Below are 18,441 nucleotides of genomic sequence, written 5' to 3'. Positions count from 1 at the left end.
CTTTGCTTGTAATTTTAAAAGAACTCTTTTTATTACAGCATCATTCAGTATAACATTTTTATTATTTAGCAATACAATTCTACAAAAATCATTAAATATACTACCTGTGCGTAGAATATTTGGACAGTTTATTAAAATGATTTGCATCGTTACGTTCATAAAAACAGTTTTCTTCATATAGTTTATATTTTACTATACAGTAAAACATGAACTGAATTGTCTCGAAGCAGCAAAATATCTTCATTCAAAAGTAAAAATAAACAACATTAAACAAAAACTAATCTGTGTGCTCTCTTCACACAAAGTTTGTCACTTTCATAGAAAGGATGCAGTAAATTATAGACATTTGGTGCTAAACATTAAAAGAATCCTACATGTTTCATAACTGAAGCATCTATTAAATCTCCTCACTATGCCGCACCTCGTTTCCTGTTTTTGGTGGATTATTGGCAGCATTACAGCATCACAGGACTGGTGTAGTTTTATAGCACTTTGGGTCACTTTCTGTGTTTTTGTGTGGGTGAAGACATTTTTTAAAAACGACAAATAAATCAATCAATTTGGGGAAAATGGTGTTTCCATGTGGAACTAAATTATACTTTGGAAAAACTACTTAGCAAATAGCAGCTGGATCTACATTTTGTTTTATGTAGAAAGCTGTGATGCAGTTTTAACATTAAACAGCACATTGCTCTGATCTGCATCTTAGTGCAATTGTATCTACCTTTTGGAGAATTATAAATGAATAAATATAAGGCCTTAAACAGAATGGCTCTATTAGGTCAGCCAGTAAAATGTAGCATTATGGACCGGTTTCCACACCCGTCTCTCACATTTGCAGCTGTTAAGAACAGATGTTGCACTTCAGGGTTTTGTATGTACACTAAGGAATATTACATACATAATGATATCCTAAGCTTTTCTCCTAAATCACAACATATTTAAGACAAACGATTCCAGCAGCCAATAACACTAAGAGTTAAATCAGTGCATCCTCTGATTTACAGCAGCTCCTCGAAGCAAACCTGAGCAATCGGCTGCTTCCAGAAACAGAAGGAGCTGAACTCCGGGCAGCTGAAGGTGGCGTTGTGTTGTGTGCTTCGTAAAGGGAAAACGTGCTCCACCAGCTCGCTCAGCCTGCCGTACCTGCCAGGTAGATCACAAACAGACAGCGGTGGAAACATTTCTCTGACAGGTAACAAGGGACAGATTAAAGCTCCGGTGGCGTGCCGTTACTTACGATGTTTTGTTGCCTTTGGCTTGTTCAAGAATCAGCTCGCCTTTAGGATTCACCGTGAATATTCGACACACAGGCACTCCCACTTGTTTGTAGGCAAACACATCCTAAAAACAATAAAAGACAATAAGGATTATTCTAAGAAAAAAAAAAGGTAACACTTTAGGTCAGGGAACACCAATTAGGATTAACTAGTTGCTCTTTAACAAGTCATTACTACGGACTTATTATAAATAGTTGGTTTACAGCAACTAAGAGTTATATGCTAATATGAACATTAATAAGCTAGTTGATGCTCAGTTTGTGTTCCCTGATCTAAGGCGTTTACAACAATCTGCAGAGATTAATACAGGAATGAACAGATGAAACTCACGTTCTCTCGGTTTCCAAAGGCAGCATAGAAGGGATGGGTGTTTGAGTAGAACAAGTTCTTGATGTCTGTCAGACATTCGATCTTAAACTTCTCAGGCTTCTTTTCAATGATCTCTCTAAAACGATTACACAAAGAGTGCAGAATCATCCTCTGACTTTCTGCAGCTGATACTGTAGACACCTTTTATTTTTTTTTAAATGACCCAATACACAGTGGTACCATAAATCTGCAGATGTTTAAGCTGGCCTCGCTACATTTTTAACTTCTATTGTTGAAATAGGCCCAACTAAACAAAACTGAATTACTGTAATTTACACCTTCTTCCGTTTTATCTCCACTGTAATTTTGTCAAGGTCCAGCAGATGCAGCTACTCTTCCAGATAAACATCCATTAGGGAAAGAATAAATCTGCATGTGAGGATTTTCTACCTGTGGAAGGCAGAGAAGAGGCTGCTGGGTGAAAGCATGAGGGGTCCCTGAGGAAGAAGAGTCCCGCTCTCGTTCACCCAGTGCAAATATCCTCGGGTCATGTCGGCCATGCCGATCGCTCGGGCAGAACAGTACAGGAACTTATAGCCGTTTCTGCAACAGTCAGATGTTTTCTGGTTAGGTTTTTTTCGCAGTAATCTAGCAGGGTGTGATCAGTGAGGCAGATGTTGAGCCGTACTCGTGCACTGAGTTGTAAAGCTTTGCGATTCCCCGATGAGTCCAGTCTTTACCGAGCTGAGGAAGAATCTGACCGAAAACATCTGATCTGAGGGGAGAATGTGAGGACATGCAGTACAAGTTATTCTCCTTTAAAATCACAACTGGAATGATTTGATAAAATCATTTGTGGAGCAAATCCTGTTAAATATTAACTCTAAATTAGAGTTAATTAGGTCAGGGCAACTGTATATATATATGTCTGCATTTCCAGAAAAATTAAGAATAAAATTGGAGGTTTGTATATGTTGCATACTTGGTGATGGTGCCGTCAATGTCAGAGATGATGACCTTGTCGTCCCAGTTCCACAGGTAGATGGTTCCCTCGCAGCGGCACGTTCCCTGGTACTGAGTGGTTATACTGAAGGTGACCTCATTCGGGCCGTCCCGCAGCTTCAGGCTGGCCTGGAAGAGACACGTAAGATTAATTAAACATTAAATAACTTAAAGATACCAGGTTTAAAAAAATTTATAAGCCTTAGAGTATTTATTGATACTTTACACTTATCTAAATGTAAAATAAAATGTGCTGAATGCATACAATGCCTATAAATTTAGTGATTAATAATGAACAAAAGCAGCTAGGTATGCAAATATTCATTTTCAACACAAATTATTTTATTTGAACATGTAACTTTATGTGGATTCACCACATTTGCTCTGTCACTACAGTTTAATAGTAAACATTATTAAATGGCAACAAATTATTCAGAAATCTATCAAAAAGATTACATGAATTTGTTGAGAACATCCTGAATTGAACTAAACTGGATTAAACTGGTTCACTGTCATCTGTAATCACTTTTAGATTTCTGAGTTTACGTCAGATTAATTTGAGATATCAGTATCAGTTTTTATTCAATTAAGAATGGATTAAAATTGATAATTTATATACAGCATAACATAAAAAGAGTCTGGGCCCATCATTGGTTGATGGAAGAATTACACTGTAAATGATGACCAACATTTTGAGCTAACTGAATGGCAAATTTTCAAAGATTTCTTCATACAAAAAAAGAGCAAAGTTTAGAAATGGGTATAAAATAATAATAATAATAAAATATTTTGGGTATAAAAATAGAAAACACTGTTTTTCCAGGTAGCAGGGAGTCGGATGAAGAATACCAGGATCTTACTGTTGTTTTGGCCACATAGTAAATAAAGGCTGCCTTTTTGTCTTTGGGCTTTAGCGTAAACCGTCAGAAACAAGGTGACGAGGTGATGGTTTCCGCCTGTGCCGAATCAAACACACAGCTCTCAGTGGGGATCTTACTATCTGCTCAGACGACAGGCGCAGAGATTTCTTGTAGGAGTGACAGGAAGCTGAACCTTCGGTCTGCACGCGCTCACTGGGCGTCAGAGTGGACGCTACGCTGTTCAGCTCTTTGGTCTCATCGTCGCTGGACCACTCTGCAGCTTTCTGCCTGCAGGGGAGAAACAAGAACTTAAATTAAAGACTTATTTATACGTAATAATTTTAATGTTAATCAGAAAGAACAAAGCGGTGCCTTTTAAAGACACCAGAGGGCAGCAGATCGACTCATCGACCTACATTGCTCTTGACATTCTGTTGTGTCCTCATTTATTTCCTAAAATAGATAAAAGTATCATCTCCTGACTCAAATGATCCTTATATGCATATATATATTTATTTGTGTTTTTGTTCATGTGTTTATGAGTCAGTAGCTCTCCTTGCTGCTAACATCCATCCTCAGTGGGCCATGTTTACTCAACGGTGCTTGTGCTGGTGTGTTACTGAAGTGTTGCGAGGGCAGAGCTTTGTGACTGACTCACTGTGGTTCTGCAGCCGGCTGCAGGGCAGGGCACTCTTGACTCAGAGACTCCTGCCTCTCCAACTTGGACTCAGATGACAACTGAGAAGAGGAAGAAACTTTAATCACTTAAAGATTCTAAAACTAAAAGTTAAAAAAAGGTTCACTTTGAAGAAAATGTTTTTATGTAATAATGCAAAGCATAGATGACATCTTTGCTGATGCTTTTGAGCAACACAGTCTTCATTTGCAATGCAAAGTTTGTCCACAGCAGCACTTTAAAGACAGAAGTGAGTCATAGGATTACACAAAGTTATGAATCACACCTGTTTGGTACTGCTCTTCCTCCAGAACCACCAGCGCCCAGACTTTTTTGGCATTTTCTCCTTCACCCAGGCCTCCTCTGTAGCCTATTATTCAAATAACACATTTAGCTGAGAATTATGTGCAGATATGCAATAAGCAGCTCACTCTTAACACGTAAGACGAGAGATAACCTTTGGCAAGTTCTTCTGGAAAGCTTGCATGCTAAGTATCAAAGGTGCTGCCAGAACCCAGTTGTAATATCTGAAAAAAATAAAAAATAAAAAAACTATTTTATTCTGCAGATGTTTCAGAAATTAAAGAAAGAAACATTTGTTCAACTGAGGAGAGTTGAAAAGTGAGAAGACTCGCCGGTTTGCGATCTTGACCACCAAGTTGGGATTGTCGATAATAGCTGGATTCTCTGCAAACTCATTGTAGGTGATGATGTGCTCCATGAACTTTTCTGAAAGAAAAGAAACGGAGCTTCAGTTAACAGCTCAGATTTATAAACCACAACATCCACACATTGTAACAAACACAGCGAATACATTATATCTTCCAAATAGTTCATCTTAACAAAGGAGGATAAGGATTCCTAAGGGACACTCAAATCTGAGTTTATGATTATGGTGAAAAACTAAAATAAATTACAATTGTGAGCGTTCCTTTTTATTGTGCGTAATGAAAGTTGAAAACAGATGATTGATCACCTTTGGAGATCTCCGAGTTCTCGCCCACGCCTCCACACAGTGACAGAGTGACGTCAGGCATGTCACCAGGAGAGTCGGACAGACACTCGGTCCCACTGTCTGCTGCTGCACTGCTCACTGACTGGGGCGACTGGGATCCGGAGCGTCGGCCCGTCTCCGCCCAGTGCTTCGGAGCGTGCTCGGACTCACTGGAACATCAGCAGTTTCAGACACTTCAACCACAGGGGCGTGTAAATAGTAGCTAACAGATTTATGTATTTTAAAGTACAGACAATTTATTTTTTGAGACTTTGACGACAGGTCATAGATCACCATTAATGGTTTCTAACTAACCAACACATACAGTACATAACCATAAAGGTTTAAATATAACCTGACTGAGAGGATTCCCAAGTTTATACCTTTTGGGGAAGTACCGAGCAGCAACATCAGGTTCAAGAGCAATCAGGTCTTCCAAGTAAATGTCTTCAGGCCCCTGATGTTGGCTCCTCTTCCTCACAACTTTATTAAACAGGGGAGAAAAAAAGAATGTCAGAATATCTTCTTAGAAATTACTGACTTCATGTCGTTTCACTTCCTCGTCTTTGTTTTTTTGACTTCTGCATGTGAAGGCAGAGGCCCAGACAGAATGTAAAGTCAGCCACAACATCCTTCCTGTTAACATTTACTTACATGAGAGCGTAAGCCTCACTGACAGAAATCTGGAGGAAGTTTGAACCATGTGTTTGAAAAAAAGTCATAAGTCACAAAAGCATTTTTTTTTTTTTTGGGGGGGGGCTGGGTGTTGGAGGTGTTAAACTCATTTAAATCTCATGAGAAAATGAAATTGAACTGTAGTACATATAGCACATTTTCAGAGTAGCGTATAAAGGGCATTACCCTTCCTCTTTGTGGGTGAGTCTGTGGTTTTTGCATCAGGACAAACAGCTGAGGGGTCTCTGACCTCTTTGCTTCCTCCACAGGCAGCAGATCCACTGTCCCTGCGGCTGGGCGGTGAAGACGTCCATCTGGGCTTGTGTGCGTTTTTTGCATTGAGGTCAGTGTTGCTGGGACAGAGCTCAGAGGAAAAGCTACTTGCCTTTATGTCAGAGAGCTCTGGCCTGAGTTTGGAAACGTTTGTATCATGTGGGGAAGCTTCAGGGGGCTGCGGAGTGCAGCTGCACTGATGAGGTCTGATGGTCCGGGGCTCTGGTTTCACAATATTGCAAATGAGGTCTTCAGTGCTCTGCTTTACTCTTGGCTCTCCCTCCATGGCTTCTGAGCTCAAAATAACCCTGAAATGTGTGCTCTCCGAGGGAGTTATGGTTAGTGTCTTTGGCTCTGATTTGTCTTTTTTGTTAACCTGGATACAGACAAAAAAAAAGAAAGTTTGAATATTCTGAACTGTTCAAAAGTCTGGAGTCATCCCTCATTTCTTCATAAGAAAGAAGCCAGACTTCTTCGTTCCCTTTTACAGTGGTCCTGAGAAATAGTTCCCCAAGCTTCCTAAAGGTCTTTCTAAAATTTTACTTTTTTACTCATTTTTAGTCCATTACCTGACCTTTTTTAGAGGAAAGTAATTTTTCTGTTTGCTAAGCCAATAAACTTTGACCTGTGAATCAATCAGACATTTAAAAGGCTTCTAAACTCAAAGGGTAAATGTGTCGAGACATAAAAGACAACTTAGCCTGAAACCAATTTTAAAATGAATCGTCAGGCAATTTGTCACCAGCCGTCTGTCACAAAGCCACTATTTGTTCCCATTTCTTCAGTCAAATGTATGGAAAGAAACCAAAGATAACAGTTTGACATATAAAATTAAAAGTATTTTAACACCAAAGTGATTACCAAAGAGCTACGAGTTGAAAACCTAACGTACAGTCAATGATTATCTGAAGAATGACACGTCTCTTGGGTTCAGTTTCAGGTCTTTGCAGACCCCATCACCACCACCACCACACACACCTCTAAAATAAAAGACTTTTAGATCTGCTGACATTTCTTTTCTCTTCCATTTTCTAAGCACACACTAAACAACATGTTGACGTAGTTGAGTACAAGGACTGGACTGGAAATGAGAGAAAAAGCAGCAAACTTTGAAAGACCTTCAGAAAGCATGAAAGACTCGACTGAAACTACTTCTAAAGGTTACAAGAAAGTCTGGCTCATTTTCTGGTTTTAGCAAAATATTTTTAAAAAATGGATGTGGTTGAAAACTTTTAGGCAGTACTGTATATGTGAACCTTTGTGAAACCTTAAGTCTTTTGTAAAGTACACCTAAGAATATAGATTAGACTTTGAAGCAAATTTGTCTAAGATTAAGAGTCATACCCTTGTAGATTCAGGAAACTCGCCCCAGCTCCACTGCATGTGAGGCTCAGACCTAAACTCACACTCCGCCGGCTTCACTATCAGCTCTGAGTCACTTTTGGGTGACATGGGTTCGGGCACATTCCTAATGTGAGCACAAAACACATTTCTACTTAGTCAGCTCAAATGATCCTAAGGGAGAGCTCTGTTTGTCATGTAGTTGGTTGGTTTTTTTGTAAATAATTGAATGGACACAGCAGGAGGGTCATACACAGTGCAGGGTGACCAGTCTCCATCAGAGAAAGGGTAGCTGTCCCATTCCAGGGCGGTGAGAGGGGAATATTGCCTCTGATCCTTCATCATTGATAGCGATGATGCTCTGATGACATAAAACACCAAAATTAACAACAACAGTTTAAGTAAACAGCTGGGTAGAGTTCAGCTTTTACTCACCGTCCATTATTTGCATGTTGCTCCTCATCTGAACTAAAATCACATGGCTCTGGCTCTCCTCCTGCACATGTCTGCTCCTCCTTGCGTGGCTCAGCTTTGTGCTTCCTCCTGCGTCTCCTCTTCTTCCTGCCGGCTGAACTCAAGCACAGCTGGATGTTTGCAGGGTCCAGGTCTGGACTGAGAGGCTGACCGGTCTCGATTGACCCGCCACATCTAGACTCTCTGCTCCTGATCAAAGCTTCCTCGGACGGGATGGGCGATGTCACCAGGTGAGCGGGAATATTCTCCTGTGTGTAAAAGAAAATGAATAAAACAGCGCAGTAGATTACTAGCCTCTAGCAGAACTAAAAATTCTTCTTCTTGTGGCAGTGTATAAAGCTCACATTGTTCTGCTCGGTCTCCTGCACAAAAAAGGCTTCTCCGTTGTCTCCAAGCTTCATGTGCAGATCTACAGATTCTCCATTAATCTCAATATCAATCTGTAGAATCGAAATTTCACAATGAAACAGTGTTTTACTGACTAGAACGTTTCCACACTTGGACTTTTTTTGGGTTGTTACAAACAACAATGAAGCTTAACAGAAAATCACATTATGTAAAAAACACAGCTCATAAGAACTGCAGCCTAGATTTAGCTGAAGTTTAGAGCTGAGTGACAGAAAACAGCTTGCAAAAGATAAAACAAAAAGGCTTTAATGTAAACTTGGCCGCCTGGGTGGTGTTAGGTTGTCAGAAAAGGTAAATATTACTTATAACTTACAGTTGACATTGTTTACTGACATTTTAAGAAGTCAAAATGATTTAGGAAATGACCTAAAATCTATTGAAATTGCAAAACTATTTCTTGCATTTGACATGAGGGGAAAAATTAGGTTTTTGTTTTAAATAGACCAAACAGGAAAAAAAAAAACAGAAAAGAATAATTTTAGCCCACACATGCTGTAAAAATCAAAACACAGTCCCTGTTTTGATTAACACACCAGACTTTGTACAACAGCTCAAACTCATCTGTGGTATGACTTTTTGTTTTTGAATAAGATTAATTGTTTCAAGTTGAGAGAACACCAAATTGAATTTAATTCTCTGCATCCTGTTCCTGTCCTCACTAGACTGCATCACAGGGTCTATAAATAGGAAGAAAAATCAATCTATTCTTGTGAGAAGCAGAGTGGACTGGATATTCAAGTGTTTGAGAATAAAAGAGGTCAAACTGAAAATTATCAGTACATTAATGTATTGAGACACGTACCACTTTCTCCCTGGAGCGTAGCACCCCTAGTTTTCCAAATCGAACGTGGAAAGGCGTGCACTGGAACGTCCCGTCAGGCTGTCGGACCACGATCACGTCAATGCAGCCTGACAGAGTGGCCTGATTGAGTCCTTTATACAGCTCCTTCACCGTCACCAGCACCTGGCCCGCCAGCTGCCCCACATAATTCATGGTGTCCACCTGTCAGCAAACATACTCGTCATTAAACTCTGCTTTGTCTTTTAAACCAACATGAACACATCACGTCTCATTTGAATCATCATCAGAATTACATCATGTAGGGCGTTTTGCCTTTGAAGGCCACCGTCCCAGTAACAAGCTGCTGTTGTTCAAAGTAGTCTGCAAATGAAAGGTCCCTAATCACACAGGTTCTGTCCCATTTCCCTTTTAGGAGTCCAGAGCTGATCAGGATTTATTCAGGACCTCGACTGCTGCAGCAGGGGGGAAGAGGACAGCGTGTGCTTTGATCTCCACACAAACCGAATGGACTAAATCTGGGTCAATTATTAACCTAAACTTTAACTTTTTTTTATGGAGTGGTAATCTATCAAGTTTTTAATGCAAACCATTTTAATCATCTTTTGTTGCACTGTGGTATTATCTATTAGAAGTGTCTAAAAAATCTTAGAGTTGTTTTTTTTGAGGACAACATTCTGGTGAACTACAAACCCAACACCACCCTCAACAAAAACTGGTTCATCCAAAGGATGTTTCTGCAGTTCAGCACTGAGAGGAATGTTCAGACTTTTTATACAGAGGAAACTAACACATGATGAAACGGATCAGAGCCAACTCTTCAGGTCACGACTCAGCGGCCCACTTACATCTGAAGAATAAGGGACACTTTTTGAGGACGGTGATATACATATTTTGGATCAAAAAGATAGATGGGGTGAGAAAAAAAGAAGGGGAAAAAAAACTTTACATAGAAAACGTGGTCTCAAGTTTCATCTTTCTAACACCTACAATGCAGCTTACCTAAAGACAATTTTACACTGATTCACACCTTTGTGCATGTGACTAAAGCATCTCAAATGTGGACCAGGCTAACAAAGACCCTAAAGACTTTCAGGAGGAGAGATGGAAGGAAGGGAGAGTGATTTGCTTCAAGTCACAAAAAAGGAATAGCCCACAGTTTCAAAGATCTCTGCACCTTTTAGTTTGAATTGAGAAATGTCCTTGAATGAGAAGTGAAAAGTCCCAACAAATCAGAAAAGAAGTCCAGTCGCCTTTGATTCAGTCTGCTAGAATTACCATGTCCCTTATAAATAACAATGTACACCAGCATATCCACAAATATCACCCTGTCCAATACCTCTGTGGCTCGTCCTTTTCTGTGTCATATTATTCACAAGATTTTAAAAAGTAACCATTACCATTTGACTTTATGTCAAACCAGACAAGAGGTCAACGTAGCTGCTGTAGCAGCACTTCAGCTTCAAGTTGTCATCTTGGTCTTTTAGTTACCAGAATTCATGTTACCATAAATATGTAAATATGTTTCCTGATTTGGTCAAAAAGGTGGAGCTGAGAAAGGACAGCTATCCATTTAAAAACTGAGCAGTTTTTCTAAAAATTAGTATAAAATCTGCCCTTTAAAGCATTTCCTTTAAGTTTTACATCAAGGATTCAAAATTTACCTTTGCTCAGAAAATAGGACTTCTTCACTGACATGCTCATAATAGCTGGAATTTTGATATTCTTAACAGATTAACAGATTTCTTAAAGTGTGACTTGAAGCTAAGCTGAGTAATAGCCTACTTTTATTTTTTCCTAAATGAAATAAATGATGGAACAGTTGGTCATATGTGGCTAATTAAAAGGAACATACATTTTATAAACTATACATGTAAAACTATGAAGTTGACATTTCTGCATCAGAAATTAGTGATTTGTGAACTAAAACTGTCATAATTATAAATAAGTTGCACAAAAATTAATTAATATACCAACAAATATAACAAAAAAACAACATTTCAGGCAGTTATTGATCTATAAAATGTGGAGTAAATTGTTTTATTTACAGCAGATTTAGTCTTCTTCCAATGTTTTGTAGGAAATGAAAGCCCAGAGCCGAGGAGCTACACTGATCCAAACTGGGTCATATTCTTAGTATTTCAGGTTGAGGTTTTTTACAAAGTTTCTTCATCACTACAAACTGCTGACTTCCTATCTTGAAAACATATAATAACTTAGGTTTGCATAAAAGGAACTGCAGTTTCCCATCAAGTAAAAACACAACATGCAGATACACAAATATATGGTAATCACTCATGTACTAACTTTTTTAACAAACAAGGGTGAAAGTAATAAACCTATTTAATGTTGTTTTTTGTCACTACATAGTAAATACTTCCTCTATTCTACATAGAAACAAAATGACAGACTGCAAAGAGTCAGTAAGCAGTTAGGAAGCTGTGACTTACTTCCATGTAATATGATGGTTCCACACTTACGAGGTTCAAAAAGTGTGAAATATAGAACTTTTCTGCTATATTTGGTCCAAGGTTTCAAAGCACTTGATTGAAATTAAACAACAGCTCAAACTTTATAGGAAGAACTCTGAATAATGTGGTTTCAGATCATCTTAGAAGGTCTTTTGCAAATGCACACCAGATATTATTGATGCACTGGAAAAATAAATTGAGTAAAAATGCTTCTAATTTAACTAAACAGGAAATGACCTTTAAGTAAACAATGCAACACTGGTACATTGAAAAAAACATGACATTACTGGGATCACTGATAAATTTGCTTTCTAAACCAATGTTACAACAAACTTGGTGTAACCCTGATGGTGTCATTATGAGGAATCATCTTACCCTTGATGTTAGCATGTCAATATTTACTTGAAGCAGTTTGGTTTGTGCCGGCTTCCTGAATGACCTGTTTAACACCACGGCAAATAAGGGCCATGTTTAAACAACTCAAACCTGAGGTCTTTTCTGCTGCAGGATGCACCTTAGTTCATCCAGCTGGGCGTCAGCGACTGTTACACGAGTGTGATTATGTTTTCTCACTTTGTTCAGAAGCTGTGATTACTGTGAATATTTTCAGTGCGATGTGAAAATGTGCTTCAAAAATGGGGGGAGAATTTTAAAGCAATGAATATAAGAAATATCTGGGTGTGTGCTAGTGAATCAGCTTGTTATGTGAATAATGAAACAGACTAATGACTTGCATAATATTGCAACGCACTGTTTAAACTGGCTAAACTACAGCAAAATATCAGCGGGTTGGACTTTGAAACAATCCAGGGTAAAGCTGGCAGAGCCACTGTGTTTTTTCAAGTCTAATTCACCTGAAAGTGTTTGTTTTTAATAGGGGCTATGTAGTGTACATATGAGCAGATAGTATCTTACCTGCAGTAAACAGAGCTCTCTTTAGCTAACAGCTAATCAGAGCACGGCTCAGAGCAAATTTCTGCCATCTCAAACAACTCAAAGTCAAAGTTTTCCTACCAGGAAACTAAACACAGAGGGAGAATTGCTGAACAGATATGTTAATTCTGTGTACGTGTAGCAAAACAGACGTTGCTCAACTGAGAAAATAGTAACAAAGTCAAATCAAAGTGTAAAAATACTGGTTATCATGTTTGCTCAAACAGCGAGGAAAGTTTAAAAATGAAGTTTTTTAAGATGGCAGAAATTTACTTTTAATTCATCCTGCTTTGAGTGGATATTAGCTTAATCAGAGATTCTTCAAACTAAAATCATTCTGACTGCTGTTTGTTGCAGGTAAGATGCTGATTACATATAAGAACTCCACAAAAACAGACTATTTCTTCAACAGATCTGAAATGTACGACTCAAAACGCTGCTGATCAGAAATGGGAAAATTGCTGATACGAATACAAAGAATTACAGACTGAATGTGCCGTCTCCACAGCCACTCACAGTGTGTTTTAAACTCTGCTGACTTTACGCTGATACCAAGGTTACAATATGATTCAGGCTCTGTTTCCACTCTCATTGATATGCACTAATTACAGCCTAGCTGAAGAAATCTGCCATCTGGACTAGTTTGTGATCATTTTACAGGATTTTCAATTTAGTGTCATAATTAATATACAGTAAATATCCAGCATTTTTAGGACTGTAATGAAGTTAAGATTGCTGTTAGAGCTCAGGTTAGAAGGAGTTTAGGAAAGGGTTTCCAAGAGGTCAAATGTTTACAGCAAATAGATTTGTTAGATTTAATAACTAGTCAAGAAGTCAGCAGAAAGAAAATTCCATTCTTTTTTAATCCTGTCATCTTTGAAGATTTGCCTTAATGTAAACTAAATGTTTACTTATAAAACAAAATGAGTACATTGAACACAAACTAAAAAAAATGTTTAATCACTTGGCAGTTCTAACATAAAGATAAACCAAGGATTCAAAGTAAAGATGATCAAACCAAAAGGGTTAAAGTAAAGTTTTCATAAATTAAGTTTAGAGGAAATTAGATAATATTGCAGACAGTAAAGTGCTAAAACATACATACAATTCCATTATTAATCACCCTATTGTTCACTAAAACCCTTGCTTGTCTTTAGTACTTTTAACCAAAATGCCAATTTAAATGTAATTTTGTAACGACAGAGATCCAGAACAAATAAAAAAAGGGCAAACATCCCTCACTCAGGATACCCAGAAGCAGGGTCTGAACTCACCAGAGTCCAGGGGGATTTCAGATGCTGCTGCTGGGTGTGCTGCCGTACAGGTGTCCTTCCTGAGAGCTCCATGTTACTCCAGCAGCGTTAACGGAAACCTTTCCTTGAGCTCAGTGCCACACACCACAGCTTCTGAGACCTTTCTTGCCCATTGAAGGGAAAAATACCCCCAGCCTGAACTCTAAAACGCTTACATAATCTATCTCAGCGCCAGTCCCTGGTCACCACCATCCTGGGCTCTAGAAGTCTTTGTAAGCATTGCAAAACAGCTTGGAGACTCATTGTATTCTTTTTGTTTGACTAATATTTTATTCACTTGAATGACTCAGATACTGGTGCTACAGTTAGTTTACGTCACATTTTACTTGCTGGTGGCACAAGATGTAAAACAAAGCAAAGTCAGGGAAATTCATCCGCTGAAAGTCATGTTTGTGTAAAATAAGGCTGCATCACATTCAAATAATCATCTGAATGAACAATTATTCAGTGATAATAAGGACACAAAGGTTGCTAAATGGCAAAGTCACATTGTGAAGTGTTGCTGATAACAGTGTTGCGCTGTGCATTGTTCTCCTGTAATGTATTGTGTGTTTCCTCTGTAAACCACAGCACACTGCAGAACTAAGAGCTTAACCCTCATTTAATAGACAAAGCAGAAGTTTCCAGATCAGCACGATTATCATCTCCGCAGTGACCATTCTGCCCACTGTCTGTACATTAAAATCAGCTGGAGTTTGACTCCCACGGCACTTCATGTAGACCCCACTGTGTGGCACTTCAATAATACAGGCACACTCTATAGATGTCAGTGGTCGGAGGGTAAACTGGTCAATAAGTCTGTGATGTATTATTTAAGGGCAAGACCATTTAAGTCCTTAAAGGTGGGAAGAATGATTTTAAAATCAATACTAAAGCTAACATGGAGCCAGCACAGGAGGAAGTGCTTTGTGCCTTTTAGTATAAGTACTGCATCTGGCTAAAGGTGTTTTGAACAAACTGGAGGCAATGGAGAGAGCCCCGACTGACACCTGCAGAAAGGGCATCAAAAAATGAGCTGCTTTTTAAAACTGTTTTAGGCTGGAAAAACAAAATTGAACATCATGTTTGACTTAACGGTTCAAAACTGAGCCTAGCACTAAATAAAACTGGGATTCTTAGCAGCTGAAGGTACAAAGCTGGAGCCAAAGGTATTAAAGAATTTGGAAAAACAAATATAAAGACATCAGACTGAACATAACTGAATAAAACTAACAGTTCTGGGTCATTCAGGGTTTAATGTCAGAAGAGCAAGATGTAATTAGTAAACCTACTGGTCTCGGTAGGTTTTATAAGCATTTACAGTTGACTGTCAACTGCGTAGAAATGTTAATGTAGTCTATGGGTTTGAATAATATGTTCAGCATGTAAACAGAAAAGAAAATGGGACCAAGGACTGGTCCCTGAGGTTCACCACAACAGGTAAGAAAAAGTAAAAATTCACTGATCTGAAAACCACACATCAATAAAAACTGATTCTTTCTTTTTTGCATGGATTGTTTACACAGATCCTGTAATATCTAATAAAATACCCAAATTAGTCGGAATAATAACCTTTTCCCTAATACATAAGATGATAATTGTTCTGAGCAACTGATTAATAATTTGGTTCATTGTTAGAGATATATCTAAAGTGTGCAGCATAGAAAAAGCATCTCTAAAGGTCCATCAGCAAAATAATTGCTTCAGCTCTAGTTGCCAAACAACTAAGCGAAACCCATTAGCACATAGTGGAACAAGTGAATAAGCAGATCATGAGACTAAGATGGTTTTGTCAACTACAGTCTACAGTCTCAGCCACATATTGCCAGGGTAGAATTCATTCTTGCAGTGATCTCCAAAGAAGTTTCTCAGCAAAAGAACAAAACAAGAAAGACCTTTGGAAGCTACTTCTGCTTTTTTCCCCTGTTGGGCAGGGCTTCGACATGCATCAAAATGATCTTGTCTTAGTTACATCTCCTACAATACACCCCAACTAATTGCTTGCTGGATCATATTTAGGTTACAACACAAAAGAGCCTGTTCTTCATCAACAAATTCAGAACAAGTAGTTCTAATCTACACCATTCTCTCTCTCAGTGGGGTGACATTACTAACTCTTAAGACGTGTTAATCCTGTTTACAAGATTAGAACAAATCTAGCTTTCTCTTTCTCTGCACACTCCTCCCGTTCACTACATGCAGGTTTCCCACATGATTCGCTGCTGTTTGGGTGTCTGGGGTCGCAGGTTTTGTTTTCAACCATCAGCTTTTGACAAATTTATTTCTCTAATTAGGGCTTCATTGCGCAGTAAATTAATTTGATACGGAGTGACTGGTATGATGTTAAACCAAAAAAAAACAAAAACACATGAAATATAAAAATACATGAATGTCATATCAAACATGTCAATCAAACTCCATAAACTGCAACATAAACCAGATAAACAACAATAAGAGTATCGACCAGCTAGCTCTCCGTTTATTCCTTTGTTTTTATTTCACAAAAATTATGACAACTGGTGATTTAGTAAACTGTGACGTTGACCAGAGTGGTCTAAGCCAAGATGATCTACATTTCTGGAGCATATTTTGCTTTCATCTGTGAAAAGAAAAATATCTGTACTGTCTGGTACCCCCCCCCCCCTCATTTCATCTGCTGGAGTATAGGTCTACTGTTGAAATGAAGACAGACAGAGCAAATTTATCACAAATTTTATGAACGTGTTCAAACCTCAAGCCACAGGGCCGTGTGTCTCTGCGACTCTGTGAACATGAGAACCACAGCGAATGTCACAAGACGTCCTGTAGAATCCTCTGCGGATGTTTTTCGCCAACTACCAACAACTTCCTTTATAAGCATCGGCGTTCTCAGCATCCATCTATCTATCCAGTTTCTTTCGTCTGTTACAACCTCTCTGTTCAAGGTTGCAAGGAGCTGGTGCTTAGCTTCGCAATTCACACATACCTACCATATTTACCTCATCGTATCATTATATACAATTAACCATATTTTCTATACAGTACAATGATTATAACACCCTACAGTTTACCACCCAAATATTCACTCTGTATCATATTTGTTCATATTACTCAACTTGTTAAGCAATGCTCTATTATCTTAAAACTAAAGGATACTCATTTAAATAAAACAGGTTAAAGCTACAAGTTATTACATTCAACAGGCTTTATAGATAACATTTTAAAATGTAGTCATAACTGACTTTTACAGCTGATTAGTTATTCACAACTGAGTTGCTTTTAATTATTCAACTAACTGGTGCTTTCAAAGTATAGAGTCATATGATTTCTGTGAAATGAAACACTTGTGAGTAGGCAGAGAACGATTGTAAAGTAATCTATCTTTAACAAAGTTGCCATGATGTTACCAAAATATTATTTAGGTTTAACAGATGCACGTTTGGATTGCATATATAAGCAAAAATATTTATCATTTGGCCAATACATTATGAGTTTATTTTAACAATAAACAGTGAAGTGTTTACATGGACTGCTGAAGGTTTAAAGTGATTTAACAGGTATGAGAAAACAGGTAAATATTATTAACCTAGTAGATGTAATGTTTAAGATAAGGTGACAACTTGTCGGTCCGTTTGAAGTATCAATTAGGGCTCGCGACTTTAACTGTAACCGTTAAATTACTCTTCAGAAACATTTCAGCACTGCGCAGGCGCAAAAAAACAACAATATAAACACAGAATACGGCTGGTTTTTTAGTTCCTGGAGGTGTCAGGAGAGCGTGCGGCGGAGACAGAGAGGATAACTGCTCCTACCTGCTGGAGAGGAGAGGCTCACCGGCGGAAGGCAGACGCTCCGTCCGTCTCTCTGTCGCTCCGCCGGCTGATTGTTGGCTCGCGCACTCCTGGCTGCTGCGTAGAGCGGAGCACAACCACGTGACCCTGCTGCTCCAATGAGGCAGCGCGTGACAGCGGCGCAGTAGGGCAGGTGATGGAGCTAATTGCGAGAATCTTGCTTGCACACTCATAATGTTAGTCGGTGGTTTTCTGCTCTGCAACCTAAAAAAATCTACAAATTCACTTTAAAAAGTTTATTATATATTTTTTCATTTGGTTGTTGTCACTTAGGATAGGCTGTGACTCCAGCTTGTTATCAGTTTATCAGTTCTAATTGTTTATTTTGAACCACTGCAGTCAAAAACAGAATTAGAAGAAAGAAATTAAGCGAGATGATACACCCAAAAATGATTTCTGATTGTTTTTCCCCTGAAATAACATTCAGAGAGTTAGTAGTTTGCTCTGGTCTGAGGTCAAAGGTCACAAACAGCTACAGCAGCAGCTCTGCAGGTGGAGGAATTTCTGGGTTTTGCTCGTTGGATCAGCAGGGGCAACCTTTGGCAAAAATAAAAGTTAGTCTTAAACCAGAAGGAACTGGGCCACCTGGTTTTTGTCATACTTGTAGGAAAAACAAATGTACCATCTACAGTCTCCATAGAGGAAGGTAATTGTCACATTACCTCATCATTAAAGAGCTTTTATCTTCAAATGTTTCTGATGATTGCAATTTTATATATAATATAAGATGTAACAAGTATAAGTTTTCATTTATTCTAATTCAGAGCAATGGTTTGCCAAATAAATTTAGAAAAAAAAAAGCAAAATCAAGCTGTTAAGCGATC

The 18,441-nt window shown here is 38.5% G+C and overlaps 1 protein-coding gene across 1 annotated transcript; it reads right to left on the bottom strand.

The window, feature by feature from the left end:
* Positions 1 to 11: 11 nt before the first annotated feature.
* LOC108230461 (phosphatidate phosphatase LPIN2) lies at positions 12 to 17,717 on the bottom strand. Its single transcript, XM_017406720.3, has 20 exons — positions 17,579 to 17,717; positions 9,095 to 9,295; positions 8,229 to 8,324; positions 7,846 to 8,132; positions 7,664 to 7,771; positions 7,414 to 7,537; positions 5,983 to 6,445; positions 5,505 to 5,604; positions 5,104 to 5,291; positions 4,763 to 4,856; positions 4,585 to 4,654; positions 4,414 to 4,497; positions 4,110 to 4,189; positions 3,589 to 3,739; positions 2,572 to 2,720; positions 2,278 to 2,364; positions 2,040 to 2,192; positions 1,611 to 1,725; positions 1,241 to 1,344; positions 12 to 1,146 (listed from the first exon to the last, which is right to left on the bottom strand). Exons 2-20 carry the CDS (start codon positions 9,284 to 9,286, stop codon positions 1,002 to 1,004), a joined length of 2,790 nt encoding a protein of 929 aa, XP_017262209.1. The 5' UTR covers positions 9,287 to 9,295; positions 17,579 to 17,717; the 3' UTR covers positions 12 to 1,001.
* Between the last annotated feature and the right edge of the window lie 724 nt (positions 17,718 to 18,441).

This window comes from Kryptolebias marmoratus, linkage group LG21, assembly GCF_001649575.2.
Source record: "Kryptolebias marmoratus isolate JLee-2015 linkage group LG21, ASM164957v2, whole genome shotgun sequence".
NCBI classification, from domain to species: Eukaryota; Metazoa; Chordata; class Actinopteri; order Cyprinodontiformes; family Rivulidae; genus Kryptolebias; species Kryptolebias marmoratus.
Note: the sequence above shows the minus strand (reverse complement) of the source record. Positions and strands in the feature narration are given on the sequence as shown.

Bases quoted from the DNA above. Each gene is read 5' to 3' on its own strand.
- LOC108230461 (XM_017406720.3), bottom strand. From the start codon at position 9,286: ATGAATTATGTGGGGCAGCTGGCGGGCCAGGTGCTGGTGACGGTGAAG. The intron at 4,498-4,584 runs GTTATCTCTCGT...TTTGAATAATAG, and splicing joins TCCAGAAGAACTTGCCAAAG to GCTACAGAGGAGGCCTGGGT. The intron at 2,721-3,588 runs GTAAGATCCCCA...TGTCTCTTCCAG, and splicing joins GCCTGTCGTCTGAGCAGATA to GCCAGCCTGAAGCTGCGGGA.